General features: G+C 41.7%; 1 protein-coding gene across 1 annotated transcript in view; it reads right to left on the bottom strand.

Moving 5' to 3' along the window:
• TNS3 (tensin 3) overlaps window positions 1-23,782 on the bottom strand; it is a 101,464-nt gene that overhangs the window by 41,294 nt on the left and 36,388 nt on the right. The window contains exons 12-15 of the mRNA XM_084279904.1: window positions 20,624-21,883; window positions 7,011-7,189; window positions 6,557-6,674; window positions 6,371-6,454 (exon numbers count right to left, since the gene is read on the bottom strand). Of these exons, the coding sequence (XP_084136030.1) occupies window positions 6,371-6,454; window positions 6,557-6,674; window positions 7,011-7,189; window positions 20,624-21,883 (1,641 nt within the window). The remainder of the gene's footprint in view (window positions 1-6,370; window positions 6,455-6,556; window positions 6,675-7,010; window positions 7,190-20,623; window positions 21,884-23,782) is intronic.

Below are 23,782 nucleotides of genomic sequence, written 5' to 3'. Positions count from 1 at the left end.
CCTCATTAAAGAAACTGATTGTTTGGTTTGTATCTCCTTCTGAATAGCAGTGACTGATACTGATATGGGTTGGTTTTTTTGGCTCAGACGCAATGCCTGTCACCAGGGTTTGAGCAGGCACACTGCCTGTCACTGTTTTTCCTCTCTTCTCCCTGATGGTGCTTCCAGAGTTGTGCCTCTCTGGAAGAGCTACAGCACTTCCTTTTCAAATGTTCTGTCACTTTATCAGGGTCCAATAGTTGTTTGGGAGGGAAGTTCCAAACCACTGGGGGGAGAGAGTTCTCTAGATACCTGCCCATATTCTCCCACATGCCATGCCACCCCTGACTATCCAGCCTCAGAGCAAATATCTAGGTGGTATTCTTAAAACAATTTTTTGTAACCCTATACAGGACTTGAAACACGGCAACAGGAACATACTAGCTTGAACATCCCAAGGATATTCAAAATTCTCAAAAGCTGCTGTATCCTGCCTGAAGGGAAATGGGAAGGTGAAAGAGCAGGAGAAGTAATCCCCCCATCTTCCCCACAGATTGGGTGCAATTATAAATCAATCCTGAGACATGTTGTCCATGGTGCCACATACAAATAGCACCTTAACCTCATGACTAGTGATGTTATATCATAAGCCAATAGTACGCAGTGCAACAAATTGAGAATCCTGACCTCTCACAGAGGTGGTACACAAGCACTACAAGGAATAAGGATTTAGGTAACATTCATGTGAACAAACAGAAGACTGTTGTGACCAGCAACTATTTAACTAATATAAGAAACGCGCATAACAATTTGTTTTAGTGCACTTGGGTCTGAACTTTAGTATCTCAACCCTTCATGCCCCATGTTGGGTGCAAAAAAGGTCTGTTGTGGTTTAGCCCCAGCCACCAGCTGAACCATTATATCCAGAGCATGACCTCATAGTACTGAATAACCCTTTGGTTATTTTGGGTCACCTGTCCTGGCTGTGTCTCCTCCTGGCTTTTTGTGCAAATTAGTTCTCTCCTCACCAAAAACCAGGATAAAACACCTCCTCTAAATTAGGCCACAGATTTTAATTCAAGTTTTCTTCCTGTGAGAAGCCTGCTCTACCATTATTCTAACTCGTATTAAATAGTAATGTATATAAAGTAAGCCAAAAAAAGATATTTGGCTCAAAAGCAGCATCATTTTCAGACTTGCATAGGAAAGCCTGGTTCAAGTCTGGCTGATACTCATGTAAGAGAAAGAGATGACCTTGGACCTCTCTCCTGACACATGAATACTATAATAGGCTAGAGATTTGCATGGAAAAAGCTCCTCCTCCTTCTAAATGTGATTTAGATGTTCGTAGTTGAAGGGTATGTTAAGAAACGAGTTAATGAAAGCCATCCAGGGAGGAAAAAGTGTGCCACAGATCACAGAACATTACATTGACTTCAGTGTTTACAACAGTTAAGAAGTGGAATCTGAGCATGTGTGATTATGCTTTACAGTATTCCATGTGCTCTTTCTGGGAAACCTAAGTTCCTGTTGGTAGAATCCAAACAGGAGAACCAAGTCCTTTCCTACTTGCTTCTGAAGCCTATGGAGACTCCATGTGCATGGTAAATTTTATCATAACTAAGAAACACTAGCTGTTTCATTATAAAAATATTGTGGAGAAGAACATTGTATTTAGCCATGAGATAAATATGTCAAGGTCAATAGCAGGACAATGAAAAACACTATACAGACCTTGTCTATCTCCCTTGAAGTAAACAAATTTGTTGACTCATATTTTTATTGCTTTTAATAGCCTCAACGTTTCAAACAAATAAACCCACAAAACTAACAACAAAAGAAAACAACCAAAAAACCTGAACACGGATCACAACAGCAAAAACCAAAATTCACCTTTGTTTCTGGGAGGACAGTACTTATGATAACTATCCATTGATGTGGATGCACTGATATTCTAAGCAAATAAACCACACGTCTAGAAAAGGTCCATGCCTATCTCTTGCTTTGGCTATGTTTACCTTACATAAACAGTTAAGGGAGAAGAGGAAGGCAGGTATAGCTAAATATTATATGAAACATTTTCATACTTTGCAGAAAGTTTTTGCACATCATAGACTGGGAATTTTTCCCTCATAAATTAGTATCACAGTTCCCTATGCTGCTAAGTTCTGCTACATGCTACTAAGTGTTCCTCCTAACACACTGAAAATGTTTTCAGTTCAGAACCTTGACTTTTTTAATTGAACAATGAAGCAGTACATTTCATTTCACTTGCAACTCCGTGACTCGAAGAAACTGCAATCCTTGAATAACAGCATGAAATTGTAACAGCATAAAATTAGAATCAGTAATGGAATTATGCAGTAATGAGGATATCTGTTAAGTTATGGTTTTGCCTTCCAAGAAATGTATGAAACACTCGTCATTCTACTAAGTGATGTAACAGAGTAAGCGTATGTCAGTCAATGGGGGGAATTTAGGATTACAGTGTCACTGTCTGATAAAAACAGTTTTATATGAGAAAAAAATGTGGAAATATGCCCTTAACTGGCCTTGAAGAGTTCAAATACAGCATGAGGAGAAAAGATAAGCCTTTGGCATTCTTTAGTAAAGATGCAGTTTGTATGCACCTAGGCTAAGTTCCACGGTGGATATGAAAAATCAAGGCCTTTGAAGGCTCTGAGATTCCTCATACCAGCAGCAGCACTACTGTTCCACTACATGCTCTGCTTGAACTATGCAAGTTAGGCCGTTCAGAAAAGATGGAAAAACAAGACTTCATGTCTTCTCTTTGTCACTACATGGACAAAGATTTATAGACAATTTTCCCTTGTTCCACACATCCCTGCTTTCTGCTGCAAGACAGTGCCTGTTTATGACTGCAGATTTTTGGCAAAGCTCTGCCTATCCTTTGGCCAGGGCTGAGGAAGGGGCAGCTCATCACATCCAGCCGGAGGGGTGGAGTGGCAGGAGTGGTTAGCCAGAGTTCAGTCCTCTGGCAAAGAGTTTGCCATGGTTTTATTTGTTACTTCTATACACAAAGGGACTTAAATTAGCTGTATGCTGCCTGAGACAAGAGAGCCTTTATATGCTTCAAAATGGCCTACAAATAGTGCTTCTGTTCCTTCACTGATGTGTGGGACTCCGCTGTGGGATATAAAATGGCTACTGTGTTACTCAGAGAGCTGTATCTGCATTCTATCTGGAGCCTGCTTTTTGATGGAGTATTTATAAAGTTAACCAATTTATAGACTGCTCAAGTTTGTCGTAAGAAACAAGGTGTCTTTCAAAAGATAATTCAGAATGAACTCCATGGGTGCTATACTACTTGCAAGCTATGTGAAGTGAGGAAAAGGAGAATGAAACCATGGCAGCAAGCAATCACTGGGGCAGCAGCACTAACAAGAAAGGACTGCATGCCTGAACATAGACTGAGGGAGGTTAAAGCTTGGTCCTGTCTGAGAAAAGACAAGACTCTGGAAAGAAATCCTGGTCTTTCTAGCTGGTGCAGGCTGGGTGTCTTAAAAGAACTGCATGGGGAAAAAGAAGATGTAGGGCATAGCTAATGAAAGGAAGACAGATACCTAACAACCCTAGACTGACTTTCTCTAACAAAGTGGTTCCACCTGGGAGGAAAATTAAAGTTTCTAGGGTTAACAAATCACCGTTTATAAAGTATTTTGTCAGGTTTCAGTGAAGACAGTGCCCTTCACTGCAACAGTTTAAGGATCAGAATTAAATGCATTAAAGAGGCAAGGTACACAGTTTACAGATAGAGAAATTTAGAACAGAAAATTTTATCATTTTGTATATATAAAGATTAGATATCATTGTAATTTTGAATACAGAATACAAAAACCCATGTACTGTTCTTTTAAAATGTATACTTTTCTAAAACCATGGTAGTTCTCCCTTGATATGGTAAGTGCTAACTACATTGAAAGCTATGATCTACATGTAAGTGGGAAGGAAATGAGACAGCAATGTATATAGATAATAGGTAGCTAGATGTTACAGTATCCTCGATGCTAACTTGGAATGGATGTAAGCATCAAAGCTGAGATACAGAACAAAACAATTCTGAATTCAAGAGTGATCTGGACTGAGACAAAAGGGCAATATCTTAATGGCAGAAATTAATACTTCAGAGTCCGTAACTCCAAAGGTCTCCATCTGTTCAAATCTCTGGAGAAGTCAGTATCTTTCCCAGCTTCTGACAAAACACAATAGATGAAAGCATTTAAAAGAAGACTATGGTATAGGGAAGTACTTCAAAATTTGTGCTGTTAAGAATTCTTCCAAAGCACAATTTGTTAGAGTCATCTTTGTTGCACATGCATTAGAGCAGTCTCAGTCTTCAGATTCTTGTCCTCATTCAACACATAAAATGTTCTTGCTCTGCCCATGAATTAGGAATTGGTAGCTACAGTAATAAGATGTCCTCTTCACTTCTTGCCAAGGTCTTAAGACAAAAAAGCAAATAAATGCAGTAAGTAAATACTTACTGTAGATGCAGGCAATAAATGAAGCATAATAGTGAAAGGAAATGGCAAAAAAGGAAAAAACAATATTGCCTCTGGCAATAGATTTTTTCTGTGGACTGGTGGGAAAGTCACCCACCTAAAATTTCTTAGAGGTGCTCTCTCACAGTGTATTGCATGTTTTCTACCTGAGTCACCTTGCATACCTTTAACCTTAGTGTCAAAATACGGTATGTCTGCAGCAAAAAACAAAAGGATGAGTGCTTAGCCTGTAGCATTCAGTGTACCTCAAGCATTGTTTTAAAGGGAGCACTGAAAGGGAGAACTGCCTGCTCTGGTCTAAGCTAGAGTAATTATTTTCAGTGCCATTAACTGAGTATCTAAACCCAGCATTTCAAATTAAGCAGGAGAATCACCAACAAAATAAATACATTGAGAGCCACAAAATTTTCCAGGGCGAGTCCTAACTCTTCGCAAAAGTAACAGAAACCATTTAACAACAAGATGTTCCGTAGATGAACTCAACTTTACCAACCTGTAACTGATTTGCTGAAGCTGCCCTCAGGAGGATATCTACCAGGAATTATTTAAGAGTTCAGAGAGTAAAGGGCAAAGCTACAGCAACTGAAACATAAAGAGATGTCTTGAACTAGGTAGAAGATTATTTTATTACAAAAGATAATTTCATTCTGTGTTGATGTTATTGATAGAATAGAATCATAGAATATCCTCACTTGGAAGGGACCCCTGAGTATCAATGAGTCCAACTCCTGGCTCCACACTGGGACAGACAAGTCAGAGCATTATTTGCGTTTGATATTTATTAAGTAAGGCAAATTAAGTAAGAAGGCTGGTTGGGTTTCTTTTCCCCAAAGTTAAAACACAATATAATGACTACTACTGCAACAAAATCCATGCTCAAATTTATTGGAAACTGTATTATCAAGATCCTGCCTAAGAAGACAGTCATAGCCTCAGCAATAAAATAACATATACACATGAATTATCATTTGAATATCTTCTAATGAACATCTTCTATTTAAATGAATGTGTGATTTTTATTCAGGTTTTAAATAAATTACGTTGGCTTCCTGTGTACAGCACTTTCTGATGCAGTCACATGAAACACTTTTCTTTAAAAACCTTATTTTAAAATAACCTTTGCACAGAAAAAGTGACTGCTAACAACAGTGCTGCTGCTATTTTTAACAGCAAAGAGTATAAGGCCTCAAAGAAGAATCCTTCATTAATAAAATTCATAGCTATATCACATTAAGTAGTTAATGACGTAATCATCTATTACCAACTACTTTTCCATGCTTGCACATTTAAAAACTGTATTGTGGCAAAAACCTCCAGAATATTAATTAAGGATCTCATTGACACAAGCATAGCTACTGTCAAGCTCTACTGTCAGCTTCACTTGCCAGGCAAGATGGCATCATGGATATCATCCCGTTTTCCTCAGATGGAGGAAAACGTAGTAAAGATCACAAGGCAACTAAGTCTCCTGACAGTGCTCTTTTGATAACAAATATAAGCAGTGAGATCACGGAACACCAAAAGTATGCAAACACATGCAGAGAACAACAGTGGGATAGCCTCAAACACTAAGCTGCATTTCCTCTTACTGCCATGATGCCTAATTGCTCCACACTGATTCTGGACACAGAACATTAACATAGCACTCCCTGTTGGCAATTAATGGCATTAAATATTTCTGAAGTAATTCTTCATTGTTCACATTTTTAATATGATTAAAATAATACTGCTAAATTATATTTCTCCAACATGAATATTTCTGAATTCACCAGCTGTATGTCCTATTTACAGTGAAATAACCACTGTTGTGTTAGTTGCCTCTATATGCAATTCAGTTTCAAATTATTTAAAAAGTAGGGGTATCTTACCAGGTCTGGTTCTGTACAATTCAGATGGACTGCTGGCCTTTTGGCTGGAAAGAATCCGTTGATGGTATAGTGGAGGTGTTTTCACTAGGAGAGAACGAGAAGCACTGAATGCCTATTCAGTAACAGCTAAAATTTTAATAGTGTTATTAAGATTAATAAGTACGAACGGATAAGACATTTCCTTACCATATGATGTCTCTGGTGAGAGAGGAAAAGCTGGTGTGGATGGGACACTTTCATTTCCATTTTTTGTTGGGGAGAAGATTCCTCCATCTATTTCATCGTGGTAACATGCAGCAGCCATCTAAATGGACAGAGAAAAGCAGAACTGCAGTGAGAAATTTCCCACTTAGCCCTAAAAAACATTGGGACATTTTCCTATAGTTACATAAGGTTTCATATCACCTGATCCACTGTTCCAACAGACAGCTCTTGGAACACTAAAAACATGCAAACACACAGAGACAAGAGCAGGTCATCTTTAAACACTGAGTTGCATTTCTGAGATAACTGCAGTCATTTGATCCTCGTACTGCCATGATACAACTGCCCAGCTGCTTCACATTGATTTTGGACACTAAACACAAACACAGTCTCCATATCGGCCCTTTCCTTCAATAAACGATGCTTCATTGTTTACCTCCTTGGTCTCCCCCACAGGAATCGGTGATCCTGGATTTACAGCCTGGTCAGTAGCAGGAGGTTTCATCCATCCACACCTGTTATACGGTGGCTGCCCAGGGACATCGTTGTCATACTGCCCAACACTTAACTTCCTAATCCTTCCTGCTGGTGCACCATCATCTTGCGTGCCTGCTGCTGAAAACAAATAGGAAAACCGACTCACGAACTAATTCTTTTCCTTCAGTTAGAGCGGTTAAACGAATCCACTATTGTGTGAATCACCACTTCAGTAACGCTTAGGAAACAAGCGGTTTCGTAGCTGCTTTACAAAACCACACGGGGTGTGGGGGGGGAAATAGTCAGTTGCAGTTATCCTTGCTGACGCAAGGTGGAACAGGACCCCCGCAGCACCCCTGCCTCCCCAGGAGTGACACCGGCCGCTCCCGCGGAGGCCCTGCCGGCGAAGCCAGGCCCGGCGCCAGCGGCAGAGCCGCCTGCAGGGGCCGCCACGGGCAGCCGAACGGGACCCCGCCCGCCGCCCCGGCTCACGGCAGACAGCGGCCCTTGCAAACCGGGACCGCGGCAGACCTCTTGTGACACACACATGGCAATCACACGGAATCACACCGAATCAGGCGTTAAGATACACGCGGGGGCTGTGACTTTGCGGGCAGGGTCTGAGGAACAGAGCATAGGCACGAGCGGAGCCAACAGACCAATCTGGGATCTCCACGGGCACAAAGCTGTATTGGTTGCCCAAGTCAGTGTTAAGAGTGTCATTAGAAACAGCTTACGCATCTACTCCCACCAAAAAAAGCGGGTTTGGAATATTCCTGCAGCAATGGAGTAAATTGGAGAGATGTGGATTCGATGGGCGGACTGTTCAGGGGATAAGGCTGTGTGGTTGCATCCAGCGTGGAGAAGAGAAGGCTGCGGGGGGACCTCATTGCAGCCTTCCAGTACCTGAAGGGAGCTTATAAGCAGGACGGGATTCAACTTTTTAAAAGAGCAGATAATGGCAGGACAAGGGGGAATGGACTAAAGCTAAAGGAGGGAAGGTTTAGATTAGATATTAGGGGGAAGTTTTTTACAGAGAGTGGTGAGGTGCTGGAACAGGCTGCCCAGAGAAGTAGTAGATTCCCCGTCCCTGGAGGTGTTCAGGGCAAGGTTGGATGGGGCCCTGGGCAGCCTTGTGTAGATCCAGGCCTGGAGGTTGGTGTCCCTGCCTGTGGCAGGGGGGTTGGAGCTCTGTGATCCTTGGGGTCCCTTCCAACCCAGACCATTCTATGATTCTATGATCCAGAGGGCAGTGGACAATAGCTTGACATCCAGATGGAAGACAGTGAGACGTGCTGTTCCTCAAGGGTGTGTAGAGGGACTGGTGCTGTTTAATGTCTTTATTAAGGATACTGACAGTAGGATTGCGTGCACCCTCAGCAAGTTCACTGATGACACAGCACTGGGCAGTGAGGTTAACATGCCGGAGGGATGGGATGCCAGAGAGACATGGGCAGACTGGAGAAGTTGGCCGAGGTGAACCTCGCAAGGTTCAGCAAACCCAAATGCAGGGTCCTGCACCTGGGTCAGGACAATCCTCATTATCCATACAGGTTAATAGATGACATGCTGGAAAGCAGCCCTGAGGGAAAGAACTTGGGGTACTAGGGGATGAGAAGCTGGACATGAGCCAGAAATGTGCATCTGCAGCCTGGAAGGCCACCTGCATCCTGGGCTGCAGCAAAAGAAGTGTGGCCACCAGATCGAGAGAGGTGATTCTGCCCCTCTGCTCCGCTCTGGTGGAACCCCAGCAGGAGTACTGCATCCAGCTTTGGAGCCCTTAACACAAGAAGGACATGGACCTGTTGGAGCATGTCCAGAGAAGGGCCACAAAAATGATCAAAGAGCTGGAACACCTCTCCTACGAGGATGGACTGAGAGAGTTGGGGTTGTTCAGCTTGGAGAAGAGAAGGCTCCAGGGGGACCTTATAGTAGCCTTCCAATACCTGAAAGGTGCCTATGAGCAAGCTGGGGAAGAACTGTTCAAGAAGGCATGTAGCAATAGGACAATGGGTAAAGGTTTTAAACTAGAAAAGGGGAGATTTAGGTTGGATATTAGGAAACAGTTCTTCAGTATGAGGGTTGTAGATCACTGGAACAGGTTGCCCAAAGAAGTAGTGGAGATCCCATCTCTGGAGATATGGCTTGATGGGGCTCTGAGCAACCTGATCTAGTGAAGATGTCCCTGCTTACTGCAGAGGGGTTGGACTAGATGACCTTTACAGGTCCCTTCCAAACCAATACATTCTATGATTATGTAATTGTTTTATCCTCCCTTCTTCATAAGAATAAGTGAACAACAAGGATCCCCAGTAGTCCTCAGTCTGTAGTCACCTTAATAACCGCTATAAATAGCAATTTTTCAGATACTCCTCTGACAGTTATTATTGTCTGTATATGCAAAAAAGATCTCTGAGAATTAGGTATTCCCCTTTAAAGAGCTTAGGATTTCTATAAGAAGTTATTTTCATTTCTTGTTGTCATTTAAACTCTTACAATAATTTCCAACTTTGAGTATGCGTTGATCAAGCACATCTCCCACACATCCCAGTCATGGAACCGTAACTGTAGGAATCCAAACCATGCCCTTCATCTAAACCAGCAGGAGGGCTGAACCAGACACTTTGGTAGAAAAAGACAAAAGGCTACACCTCCCGCACACATCCATTCTATAATCTGAAGTATCTGACAGAAGCCAAGGTAAAATCTGGCATGCAGTGTAACTGCCTGCATTACAGACATTTCACCTTGATTATTATACAGCACGCTCATAGAGCATCAATGCACAAATAGGTTTCTACACAGAAGAACAGTTTTTATTCAAGATTAAAATATGGATAGGGATTTCAGACTGAAGTCCATGGTACTTAAGTGGTTCTGCCTTGACATACGTATGTATCGACCTGAGCAACTTGCTGGCAAGCACTGACTTACCCTAAAATTAATACATTTCTTCTAAAACTACAGATAAGACGCTTTTAAAAATCCAGCTTTGCTACCACGAAAGCCAGTGTGATAGTAACTAGAACTAAAGCAAATAAATAATAAAATGTTGATAGTCACTTTTGAAAACTCCATTAAAAGGGTTAAATGTCAGGGTCCAAATTCAGCCAGTTTTTTATTTTATCAATTTAATATGAATATACCTAGCACATCTTTGAAAAGATACTGCTGAGGTTCTGTTTTTATGGCACAACTTTGAAAACTAAAATACTTTTAAGCACCCATACTTCAAACACTTATTTAACCCTTTTTCACTGACTAGAAACTTCATGTGTGGCCTTTCAGTGAAGACACTATAAGCAAACTAGATGCATCAAACAAGTTTGAAGGTAAAAAAGGACATTAAATCAAAGTATCTTCCAAACCTCTTAAATGATGCTAAAAATCCATGAAGATTTCCACTGAAATGAAACACACTTTGGAATGCAGACAAGAGTTCATACTACTCCAGAATTTACCAAATTTTTACATTCAAATTCTTTTTCTTAATTTGCAATTCCTGAAAATAAAAATAAATGGGAATCACTGGGCAGAATCTCTGCCTTCTAAGAGACCATCTGTAAACCAGGCACTCTGAGCCCCACGGCTTCACTGCAGGAGGCAACGGAGCCAGGAACTGCACGTGACCGTTTCAATGCACTGTAAAACATTCATTGAAGTACAGGCAGTTTCTTTCTGCATGTGCCTTTCCTACTTGACATAGCCATGTAGACAATGAAAGAGAATGTCTACCTCTTGGATGGGTGAAAACCTTAAAATTTAGTACAGTTTTTACCTGTCATACTAATGAGAAGGCCTTATCATCTATGATATTAACACATTCATGTAATTAGTATTCATAAACTCATGAAACCTGTAATTTCTACTAAGTTAATATAGTTTTCAGAAAGCTGCAAACAGGTATCTCAGGAAAACTGGATGCTTTTCTTAAATAGGCTGAAATGCTTTATGTATTGAATTCCCAGCAGATGCTGGATGACAGCGTGGAGAAGTGAAGCTAATGGACAGGAAGAAAGCTTAAAGCAAATAATTAGAATCTAAGAGATGAAAACTAAGTGAAGTAATCAGCAAAAAGTTATTTAGTTTATTAGCTTCACAACTGTACTTTACAGCTGCCTCGATTAATGTAACAGTTTTTTAGAGTTATTAACTTAAAAGGTGTCTTTTACAGTGTAAAGTATCAGGATCCAAGTCTTCCTAGAAGTCACATCATTTGTTTTTATTCTTGTAGTTTAGCTTAAAGTTTTGTCAGAGCTTCATAAATATATAAATATTGACTTGTTGGTATCTACTTGGCTAGTTAGACACCTACAAATCAATGGGGCCAGATGGGATCCACCTGAGGGTGCTGAGAGGACTGTCAGATGTGCTAGCCAAACCCCTTTCCATCATCTATCAGCAATCCTGGCAGACTGGGGAAGTTCCACTCGACTGGAGGCTGGCAGATGTTACACTCATATATAAGAACTTCCGGAAGGAGGATCCGGGGAACTACAGGCCTGTCAGTCTCACCTCAGTCCTGGGGAAGATCATGGAGAGGGTCATCTTGGGAGCTATGATGCAACACATGTGTGATGGCCAGGGGATCAGGCCCAGTCAACATGGGTTTACAAAAGGTAGATCCTGTCAAACTAACCTGATCACCTTCTATGACAAGGTGACCCGCTTAATGGACAAGGGGAAGGCTGTGGATGTGGTCTCCCTGGACTTCAGCAAGGCCTTTGACATGGTTTCTTACAGCATTCTGACTGAGAAACTGACTCCCGCTGGCCTGGACAGATGGACCCTCAGCTGGGTTAAAAACTGGCTGGATGGACGGGCCCAAAGGGTTGTGGTAAATAGAGCAAAATCCAGCTGGAGGCCGGTCACGAGTGGCATCCCCCAGGGCTCAGTCCTGGGTCCAGTCTTGTTCAACATCTTTATCAATGACCTCGATGAAGGGATTGAATGCCCCTCAGTGAGTTTACAGATGACACTAATCTGGGAGGAAGTGTTGCTCTGCCTGAGGGTAGGGAGGCTCTTCAGAGGGATCTGAACAGACTGGACCGATGGGCTGAGACCAGTGGGATGAAGTTTAACATGACCGAGTGCAGAGTCCTGCAGATGGGACATAACAACCCCAGGCAGCACTACAGGCTTGGGGGAGACTGGCTGGAGAGCTGTCAGGAAGAGAAGGACCTGGGGGTGTTGGTTGACTGCAGGCTGAATATGAGCCAGCAGTGTGCCCAGCTGGTCAAGAAGGCCAATGGCATTCTGGCTTGTATCAAAACCAGTGTGGCCAGTAGGTCCAGCGAGGTGATTGTGCCCCTGTACTTGGCACTGGTGAGGCCACACCTCAAGTACTGTGTCCAGTTCTGAGCTCCCCACCATAAGAAGGACATTGAGGTCCTTGAGCAAGTGCAGAGAAGGGCAACCAGGCTGGTGAAGGGGCTGGAGGGCAAATCCTATGAGGAATGGCTGAGGGAGCTGGGGCTGTTTAGCTTAGAGAAGAGGAGGCTGAGGGGAGACCTTATCACCACCTACAACTACCTTACAGGAGGCTGTAGAGTGGTGGGTGATGGTCTCTTCAGCCAGGTGACAGGAGATAGGACAAGGGGAAATGGCATGAAGCTGTGCCAGGGCAAGTTTAGATTGGACATTAGAAAAAAAATTTTTACTGCAAGAGTTGTCAGGGCCTGGAACAGGCTGCCCAGGGATGTGGTTGAGTCACAACATTCCAACAGACTGGCATCAGAACAGTATCAGATGTTTATGTTGTCAGATGGTTATCACCATGCCAGTAGTCTAGATAACAGAAGCAAGGCCAGTGGTTAAAGGGTAATCTTTCCTTGATTACTTCAGCTGCTTAGCCTTCCTGGAGTCCTACTGAGAGGTATTTTTAACTATTAGAAAGAAAATAACTCTAAGCTAAAAATCTCGTCTGCAGTGGCTTGTCAACAACAGTGCTCCATCTCATATATGAGCAGTTATCCTGGCTAAACTTCAAAAGCTATTATGTTCACTCCTCATGTGTTACATATTTGCATTTACTGACTGCACGAGGCAGAGTATTAAAAATGCCCACATTTACCTTCAGTTACCACAACAGCTAGTAGGATTATGCTTGTTCCCACTTGATTTACAAGGCTTGTGGGCTAGCCTCACGACCAGCTTCATGTGAGAGTGGGGCAAGCACAGCATACAAGGTAGGACTCTCTGGGAAGAACATTTCCAGTGGAGGTGGAAAAACAAGCTGGACTGATAACCCTTCTACCAATTATGGAAGTCCTCATCACTTTAAAATAGAGATATCAGCCTTCCAAAATGCAGCACAGTCCATTGAAGACCTTCCCTTAACTTCCACCTAGTTTGTATCACAACCAACTGCAAATTACAGTCAAACTCACGACAGATAATTATAAAACAAAGCTCATAAGAAATCTGAAAGTTTCAGCATCTTGTTCTTTACCTATCTATAAGGGGCTCTAAATCATGTTAGAAGTGGTGCATGAAGAAATGCAGTCACCTTTAAGGATCTTCAGGCCACTCAACTGCCCTTTTATTATTGTGCATAGTTGTTCTTGATAGAGGGATTGTGGGTTTTTTCTTTGCTTTTTAAACAAAAGCACTGTATTATAAAAAAGACTTCCATAAACCCTATAAATAATCTTATCAAACTGGTTGGAGTGGGAGGAGGGAGGGAGAGGTTATGACACATTGGATCACAACAGAATAAAAATGCTTTAGTCTCTAGATTCACACGTTATCCTGCAAATTATAACATTTTAAGAGTAAAAAGGTGGTGGGCAGGTATAAGACATGGGTGAGGGTAATTGTAGGTTTTACAGAAAATGGGTAAAAACCCGGGATCCCCATGGGATCCTGGGGTGCATCCGGAGGAGTGTAGGCAGCAGGTCAAAGGAGATGATCCTCCCCCTCTACTCTGCCCTGGTCAGGCCCCACCTGGAGTATTGTGTCCAGTTCTGGGCTCCCTGGTATAAAAAGGACCGGGATCTCCTGGAGAGAGTCCAGAGAAGGGCTACGAAGACAATTAAGGGCCTGGAGCATTTCCACTATGAGGAAAGGCTGAGTAAGTTGGGACGGTTCAGCCTTGAGAAGACTAACGGGGGACCTAATTAAAGTTTATAATTATCTGAAGCAGGGGATACAGGGGGAACCAGCCAGCCCCTTTTCAGTGGTCTGTGGGGACAGGACAAGGGGCAATGGCTGCAAGTTGGAGCACAGGAAGTTCCGCACCAACATGTGGAAGAACTTTTTCACAGTGAGGGTGACAGAGCCCTGGGACAGGCTGCCCAGGGAGCTGGTGGAGTCTCCATCTCTGGAGATATTCAAGACCTGTCTGGACACCTATCTGAGTGATAAGTCCTAGGGAACTGCTTTGGCAGGGGGGTTGGACCCGATGATCTCTTGAGGTCCCTTCCAACCCCTACAATTCTGTGATTCTATGATTCTCGCTTTCATGGTTTTCTAGGTAGAAGTAAAGCATTGTTTTAACTTTCCTTCTGCACTCAATAAGCATAAGCTTTATGATAAATATGTCTGGTTCAAGGAAGTAAGTCTTAGAAATATCTTTAACAACAGACTAAGGTGATGTGTTACTACGCCTGAAAGAATATAGGTAGAGTGAAGCAAAAGAGGAACATAAGGCTGAAAAGAAAAGCTTACAAATGTATAAAAATTTCCCAGGCTAAAAGCTTTCCCATTATTTAAAATCCAGAACTACTGCAGCACTGTTCCTAGTAAATGGCAGCTTCATTTACTACCAGAAACTCATCTCCATGTAACTCAGCCCACCTAAAAGCAACAACTTGGAAAATCTTAATATACAGGGCACTGATTCACATATGCAAAGCATACAGCACTGAAGGAGAAAAGAGGTCATCAGTCACAGTTCTAAAGGCACACCTTAGCAAAAAATAATAAAAGGATCACTGTGTGCTTCTCAAATAGGAGCACTTAACCCAAGGCAACATTTTGAACAGAACCCAGAACTCTGCTACATGGAGAGTCAGTTGTTTTTGCTGTGTTAACCTATGTTAACAGGTACATGTGTATAAAAACCTCTAGGAAGAAGTGTGAAAGGAGAGGTCAATCAGTGCAGAATCAGTGCCTATCAGTCAATCACTGCAGAAACATACAAGCCAAGAATGGTAAGAATGAACCATAATGTGCATCCTAGCTGATAACACAGGTTTCATTCTTAAGCTCATTCTTCCAGCTTTGCAGGGCACTGGAAATACGCACATATCTTCTTAAGACACACATTTTCTGCACGCTTATCAAGGAAACCAGGTAACCCCACTATACTCTCCTAATTCAGCTCTCAAGTTAGGCACACACACAATGCATTACATCAAGCCCATTCATCTCCAGCACTGTTTGCTGCCACTCAGTCAGAATATCTCATTCATCTATCCAACTTCAGAGTCATTCAACCCTGGTCTGCCAACTCCCTCCATCACTGGCCAATGCATTCTCTTTATATACTTGTTAGGTCAAAGACTCTTTAAGTCACAGGGTATACAGCTCCCCCTAAAACCTGACTACGTAAGACCCTTACTCATCAGTGAACAACTGTTCTTTATTCATGGATATTTCCTCATCCCCATGTCAGCCCACATTTTTTTTTGTTGTAACAGTAACGCCTCCTGTGCTGCAGTAGTTTCAACAGCTAATTAATTGCCTTGCAGAATCTCCCGCCTACCCTAATTCTTGGAGTGTGCTCCTAGGTAAAGTAAACCACATCCAGCAGGCCTGTGCTCTGTTACCACAAACTGGCAATGAACAGCATATTATTGCTATTTTAAGGGAATACTTAGCTTCTATGATAAAGCTTTTCTTTCCAGTATAGCACGTTTTCCGCATTTCACCACAAGTACACTGAGTACTTCAGCTTTACTGCATGTTACGTGCGTGTGCAGGGGAACAGACTCACACCAAACTGATGCTTCAGCTGTGCACCGTGGAGGGAAAGTAACGTTGAAGTCTGCAGGGGAACACTCACCGTGACATTCTACACTAGTTTGTTCCCGCTCCCCCAGGAACAGATTTTTGACTTTAACCAAGCACAATGAGTTACATTTTTATCTGATTTTTTGTTTAAACTGTTTTACACTTGCCATTTATCCCAATGAGTACAGAGGATATTTCTTGTTATTTGTTAATCCTTATACAGAAGCACAAATTCACAATAGGACCATGAAGACAACAGACTTTTTAAGGGCTTGGGCATGTACACTGAAACTAGAGCATTTGTCAGACCTGCATACATACCCTAAGGCCACTTTCTCTATCTCTCCTCGCGTAGATATTGCATGCCTGGGGTCCCAATGACAAGTGAACTGTCAAGCATCTTTGAATAAGGAAGGGAACTAATAAAGGGACATCATGCTCCATATATAACTTGGGGGTTTGCCAGGAGGTGGGGCAGCTTGCCAACTAGCTAAGCATTGGCTTCAGGTGTTGAGAAATTACTCTGTTCATCACTTGTTTTATATATCCATTTATCATTATTATAATCTTCCTATTCTGTCTTATTAAACTGTCTTTATCTCAACCCAAGTGTTTTACCTTTTCCTTTTTGATTCTTTCTCCCATCCCACTGAGAGGAGAGGGAGTGAGTGAACAGCTGCGTGGTTGTTTTAACTGCTGTCCAGGTTAAACCACACAAGGTCCTAGCACAAAGATATAGGTATGTGGTTTCAGGGTAAACCTCTTCCAAAGTTTAAAGACTGCTAAAATGGCCATTGTGCTTGCCCCCTGCATCCAGCTATGTGCCCTCACCTCTATTTTTGCACATGGTGTTTAGTGATTACCTGTCCATATTGCAGTTTTAACTCTTGACAGAGAATTAGCTCATCAGAAAACTTAAAAAACATTAAATTAGCAAACTAATCCAACAAACCCCACCACTGCAGTTCCCAGATCTGACGCAGAGGTGAATGGGGTAAAGCATGTCCAGGGATCATGGAGGCAGTGTAAGGCCACTCCCCTGGGAACAGTCTGCTGCATTTCAACTGCATTAGACAAACACAAAATTGCGCTGTTAATCACTATGAATATATTCAAAGGGTTCAAAGGGCAAGGGAGTCTACAATCTAAACTTGCTGTTTACCACTCACGAGCAAGGCACATACCCGTTACAGAAGGGAAACACCTCAACTCTTTAAGGCATTACCGACATTAACCACAAGGAGACGTCATTACACTTTAGGGCACTCAAATGCACTCAACACCCTAAAGACCCTGACTAAATTAAAATACCTAAATCCTTACTATTCCTATCCTCTGCTTTTTCTATCAAAAGATGCCATCCTCTGAAGTAGCAGTTGCTGAAAATGACGATGCTTTAGCTTATACTCCCAGAATTGTAAACTAATAATGCTAGGGGAATGTGAAGTACCCATTCAGTTTTGCTGCCTTTGATGAAGGGAGCTATAACCTCTCAACAAGGACCACTACAGATTTCAGCTGAGAATATCCAGCATAGTTTTATACTAGCACACTGTTTAAAAAAAAATAGAGGCCAGAAGATGCTAACCAACCTAAATGACACTGGCAGCATAAGGCCATAAAAAACAGAAGGTAAAGTGAAGAGAAAGTACTTTAAGGGTTAAACTTTTAAATTAAATTTTCCTAAACATAAATATCCTAAGTTATTTTAAACATGACTAGAATGAGGCCCATAAATCTTGATGACATAAGCCAGGAGTAGAGGCCAACACAAGCCTCAAGTCTTGCTTCCTGTATCTGGATTCCACAGATTTTCAGCTCTCTGCAGTGCTTAAACTCTAGGTATAGTTTTTTCATTTATTTTGGGCCCTAAAAATGCAAGGGTAAGCCTTTACTTGCCACCTTCCTCCCTAAGTCTCTAATCTCAATGAAAGGCTTGGTGAAATCTGACTTCAGGACAGTAAATGTGTGAAGTACTTCCTCCAAGCAAACATTTAAGAAAATACTTAAAGACCCAAATACCAACTGATTCACTCCCTGACTGTCCCTTAAATAATTAAGGGACATAATAATTGTCTGCCTTTTAGCCAGACAAAGTACACCTTGTATGCTGAAGTAAAACATCATGTTCATTATTTGGTAGAGCGCAGAACTATCCATGAAAAACTTGATAGCACTCCTCAAAGCTCTTCTTTGTGGTGGTTTTAGCCTGGCTGGAGGCCAGATGACCACTAATGTCACACTATCACTCCCCTTTTCAGCTGGACAGGGGAGAAAATAGATATTGAGAGGCTTAGGAGTCAAGATGAGAGGGAGAGATCATTCAGCTATTAGCTCCACAGTGAAGACAGACCCTGCTGGAGCAGTGGGGTTCCACCCATGGAAGACAGTCCTCCATGAACTTCTCCAATACACTCAGACTGCCCTGAAACCCCATGAACCCACCCATCCCCAACCAGCCCCTTTTATGAGGGTTTGATGTCAAGTGGTATGGAAAACAGCCTGGGCCAGCTCGGCTCACGCATGCTGGCTTCTTGGGGAAGTTACCTCTGTCCTAGCTGGAACCATGGCACCTATCTATAACCACGTGGTTGTGCTCAGCTACTGCCTGGGGGTGAACCATGACAGTAGGACATAGTCAAAAGCTATGATCCTGCCTGAGAAGGGATGCTGGACCAGATGCTCTTCAGAGGTTCTTCCCAACTACAACCTCTTTGATTCTGTGATTTCAGTAGGAATGGGGGTATTGCTTTGGAGCAGAGATAGAGGTTATGCAGTAAAAATTCAATGTCAGAAACAAAATCGCTGTTGATAGAATTTAGCACTTACATACCACTTTCAACATGCAAATTGTGCTCACCACCTTACTTTCCGACCCAAGTACTCCTGTACCTCTCATTAAATCCAAGGAGGTCTTCTATTGACTTGAATTGGATTAGGAATCAGCATGCAGAAGGTTACATTTGAAACTCTGTATGATGTAAACAACAGGTTTAAGAAAGAAATGGAAAAAAATTAACCATCCTTTTCCCTTTCTCAGACAGATGAAGGAGAGAGAAATGCCTTGCCAAAGGCAAGGGCATGACAAAAAGAAAAGGAGCTTCCTGACTAAAGCCCTTCATCTTTCATACTATGCTTTGTGTCCCTACCAAAAAAAAACAAAAAAACAAAAAACAAAAAGCAGGATTCTAAATGCTCTCTGTATATTCATATCAAATTCCAAATTCATCACAATCCTTCTAACAAATCCTCTTCCAGAACATGGCCCAAAGGACTTGTATTCTTACCAGTCTTTATTAGGGCAGAAAGTTTACCTGCTTTACCTGACTTTACAAACGGAAGGGAATTGACTCCTACTTTCTTTGGGAGACAATCAGAATCTGTGAGAAAAATTAAAACATCTCTTTTCAGATTCATATCTTTAAACACAGAACTGTAAAAGATGGCTTATTCTAAATGAACCTTCTTTTATCTCCTTCACTAGCTTTACTGTATACCAAAGAGAAGAGTTTTCTCCTGTTGGAAAAACCTCATTATCAATTTGTCCATAAGCTAATCATTTGTAAAGATAAAAGAATTACAAATGAATGAGTTTAATCCTGTAAGAGCCACAAAACACATACTAAAAACTGTGAAGGACTGACACCTATTCATTGTGGATTTCTGAACTTCTTTAGTCCTCAGTTACGCAACTAAGTGCAAAACTGTGATTTCATTTTTCTATACAAGAATCACCACCCTTAATCACAACAGGCCTGAACATTAATGGAAACTACACACTAGTCGGGCATGGTCATCATCAAGTGATCCGGCATATCCAACTGTATGGGCTTGGATTGATCCAGTTCATTTATGTCCAGTGAGGCTGTGGACCTACTCTCTAGCATGTTGGCTGATACTGAATCAAATCCTAGAGACACAAGCCAGTATTTCATCACATCAAGACTGGAGGTAGGAAGAGAGGGATGAGGAAGAGGGAAGGAAGGGTAGAGTGGGATGGGGATATGTTCTGCCAGAGAACAGTAAAACCACAAAGAGCTTGTCACAAATTTTAGTTAAAGCATTAATGAAGGATTTCAGTGGACTGAGGCTGACTACTCCTCCTTTTGCAAAGCTGCTACTTCTAATAGCATTATATAGGCAATACATTCAGCACGTGTTGCATATTTAATGCCACCAGTTGATTTCTGCAATTGTGTCAGAGCCAAAGACAAGTAAGCACTAGAACTTTTGAATTTTTAAACAGAAAAAAGTTTCAGAGTGTGTTTTTCACTACAGATACCTTCTAAAAATGTTTTGATGTCAGAATTGTAGGAATTCTGCTCCCTTATCACTTAAACTTACAGCAGCAAAAAAATCCCCACTGTTGATCTATAACACGTAGGAATTTGTTGAACAGTAAATTGTTTTTCAAGCAAAAAACAAGTACCAGCAAAACTCCCATATCAGTTTGATTCCATAATTTCTTGTATGGTTATGTAAAGACAGTATTGGAAATAATCCCTTTATAATCATCCTTATAGTTGCAAGTCATGACCCGATGTCCTGCTGCACTATATAACGAACACACAGGTACTAAGAAAAGCATTATATTCAGAAAGTATTACAACAGCTTACCACACTGGGAGAGATTCCTGTTCGTGACCTCTAATCTGTCATGGAAGCCAGGACTCCTGCCAAGTCCTTCCACATCTACATCAAGGCTGGTGAAGCCATTTACTTGATTTCTGTCCCTGGTCATAGTGTTAATGCGGGTTGGGATAGGTTCAAATGTAGGGTCTAACTCCAAGATCAGCCTGTTCAGTTGTTCAATGGACTGATCAATATCCAAAGTTGGAGAAGCTGGCAAGTCCCCTGTGTTCTGTCCTAGATCCAGGCCATTTGTATCCCTCTGAGGCACTGGCCTTGACTTAAAACTCTCAGCACCAGCATGTTCTGTAGTTTCAACAGCACCTGGCACAATTCCTAGGCCCCTCTGCACAGCTTCTCTGCTGCTGAAACCTCGTGTCGGGGTGTCTGGAACTTGGGACTGGCTCTGGACACTGCCCGAGTTCTCCACAGTGTTATGAATTCCAACCCTAATTTCATTCTCTGGGGCAAAATTGTATTGGTGAGCAGTGACCATCTGCTGCTGACGTACCCAAGTCTGAGTAGAGTAGTTACTTGGGCCATAGGCTTGAGGCTGGGGTGAGACAGGAGGATTTTGTTGCAGTCTCTTAGTTGACTTCGGTTCACTGCTTCCAAATGATCTCTCATAGAGGGGATCTACACCAATTCCCAGGTCTGGAGCAAAAGCACTGTGATGCTCTTCCCCAGTGTTACTTCCAAAGCCATCTGAAAGAAGCGAGTTCTGACTGCTCTTGTGGCAACTAAAGTTCCCTAGGTGGGCAGAGTGCTGCCCTTCTGAGGAAGACAAGGTCCCAATGCTGTCCACACTGTGAAGGTCATGATTAGGCATTTCATCATCCAGAATATCAGTCTCCCTGTCCTTCAGTTTCGTGTCTCCATTCACATGAACTTGAGCTGGCACTATGTGGCGAGTCCCACTGTACTTGCTCCGAGCATCACTCATATCCTTAGTGTTGTTGACGGAATCCTCCAGACCAAAGCCACTAAGTAGCTGGTCCAGTTCTGCCTTCTCTTGTGGGCTCAGACCACGTTTGACTCCTGGCACAAGGCACTCCTCAGTCTTGTCTGTCCTGATGGAAGCTGTTGAGTGTCCTGAATCACTGCTGACAGACAAGGTATGATCACTGTGATCAGGACTGCCAGTCACAGGAACAGCCTGAGCAACACCAGGGATGCTGCTGTCTGAAGAGCTCTTCTTTCTCACTTTCGCATACAGACTGCCATCAATAGGACCTTGGGTATGCAGCACTGTGGAGACAAAAGTAACAAGGAAAGGGAGAGAAAAAGACAAGGCATTATATAAGGGCTTTGACCGGTGTTGTATCACATGAGAGAAGTTCTGCTAATAGCAATGGTATCGTTTCTGAAAAACTGAATTGCCTCTACAAATACAGCATCAACCCATGACACTATCTTCTTTTACATTTCCATTTATAACAGTTGTCTTGATGGAAAAATAATATGCCATTAACATAGGTAGCTATTATGCATTCCATTCAAAGCAAGAACAGTAGGAACCTATCAGAAATACTTGCCTTGAACATATATCATGCAATTACCAGGTCATCCATGTCTACTTGATGGTCTAACTACACTACAAAGAATCATTTACTCCTTTTCTCGGTGGTACAAGGTAAAAACAGGCATTCAATCTGACCTGCAGTCCCTGGAATATATAAAAGGCCTCTTCACAAAGGCATGAACAAGGAAACGTTAAGACTATGAAACTTCTACCAGTGTGGGGAATCTGGTATGCATTTCAGTTTTAATAAGCAAGGCCATAATCCCTTAAAAATCAGAATACAACTCTTTCCTTATCAGTGACTGGAAGAACCTAACTGTAATTCTGATCTCTGAGGTACTCAACTAAAATTTATGAACAACAATTCAGAGTAAATACAGGGTAGAAGTTTCCTTTCTGTTAGAACATCTGTGGAAAATACAACAATTTTGCAAGAAAATGTATCAACTAAGTTTATGAAGACTGAGTGTTGAGAACTGATAAACTCCTGCTTGCAGTTATGTGAACACAACTTAGCATGCTTCACTGGCATCAGCTACGTACATAACTGTGTGAGCCAAGCTTCATCTTTCGACAGGGCTAATAAACTCAAGTGGAGGGCTTCACTAAAGTGAATATATTGCTTTTCATCCCAGAACTGTTACTGGCTTCTTGATGCTACTGGTTACTGCTGCTTCTTCATGTCTCGAGGCACACATCCTATATTTTTTAATCTGATATATTGATTTTCTTTCATGCTGAAGACAAACAGCCCATCTAAATTATTTCTTTCCAACAATCAACAAAATTGAATGCAAAACGTACAGGAGAATGTTAAGAGAATCACAGCCTGAGACTAAAATCTCAGCCTTAGAATTGTCTTCCACGTCCTTAATTCTACATGTTTTATCACATATGTAATATTTTAGATAATACGCTTTACTGCCAACAGGAATCACATAAAATATATACTCGTCAACAACAAATACAAAATACATACAACACACAAAATACAAACACATACAAAATGGGTAAAGTTGAAAAAAATTCGTGGTTTTGCTTCCCAGAAAAAACCAAACCAACAAACTTGAGCAGATTTTCATATAGAAACAGGAAGTAAAAAAATCCACTTGAGCTAAAAATACTACCGTGAGAATAATCTCTTCCATGTTATTTCAGCACTATCAACACTAGCAATGAACAAACCCCAAAACGCGGAATACAGCAATTTCCTTCTGGAATGTTTTAAAACCTCCAAGATTTCATTTTAATTAACCTTTATATTATCCAAACCACTTTTTCCTCCCTCTCAGAGCTTTTTAAAGCAAAGACACAAAGGAGAAGAAATGAAGTCATGGGAGGCACATTCTTATGATGGCTTATTAGACTTGTTTGTCCAACTCCCACACACAACACACAGGTTAGACCAACCCAAAATAGATTATGAGTTCTTATCCAATTCTGAAAATGAATACAATTAATTCTGTTTCTTATAGAAAGCTTCAGGAGTAAATATTCCTACTGTCCGCCTAGCCAAGAAAGTAAAGTGAGTGGTTCTACTTTCAAAGGATTTAATGCTCATTTACCAAAAAAAAAATTATATTAAGCAGAAGTTTCTGAATGACTTTTCATACCCATAGTTTGAC

The sequence above is a fragment of the Gallinula chloropus genome (genome assembly GCF_964237585.1).
Source record: "Gallinula chloropus genome assembly, chromosome: 2".
In the NCBI taxonomy this organism is placed as follows: domain Eukaryota; kingdom Metazoa; phylum Chordata; class Aves; order Gruiformes; family Rallidae; genus Gallinula; species Gallinula chloropus.
This window is presented reverse-complemented; position numbering and strand designations above follow the sequence as displayed.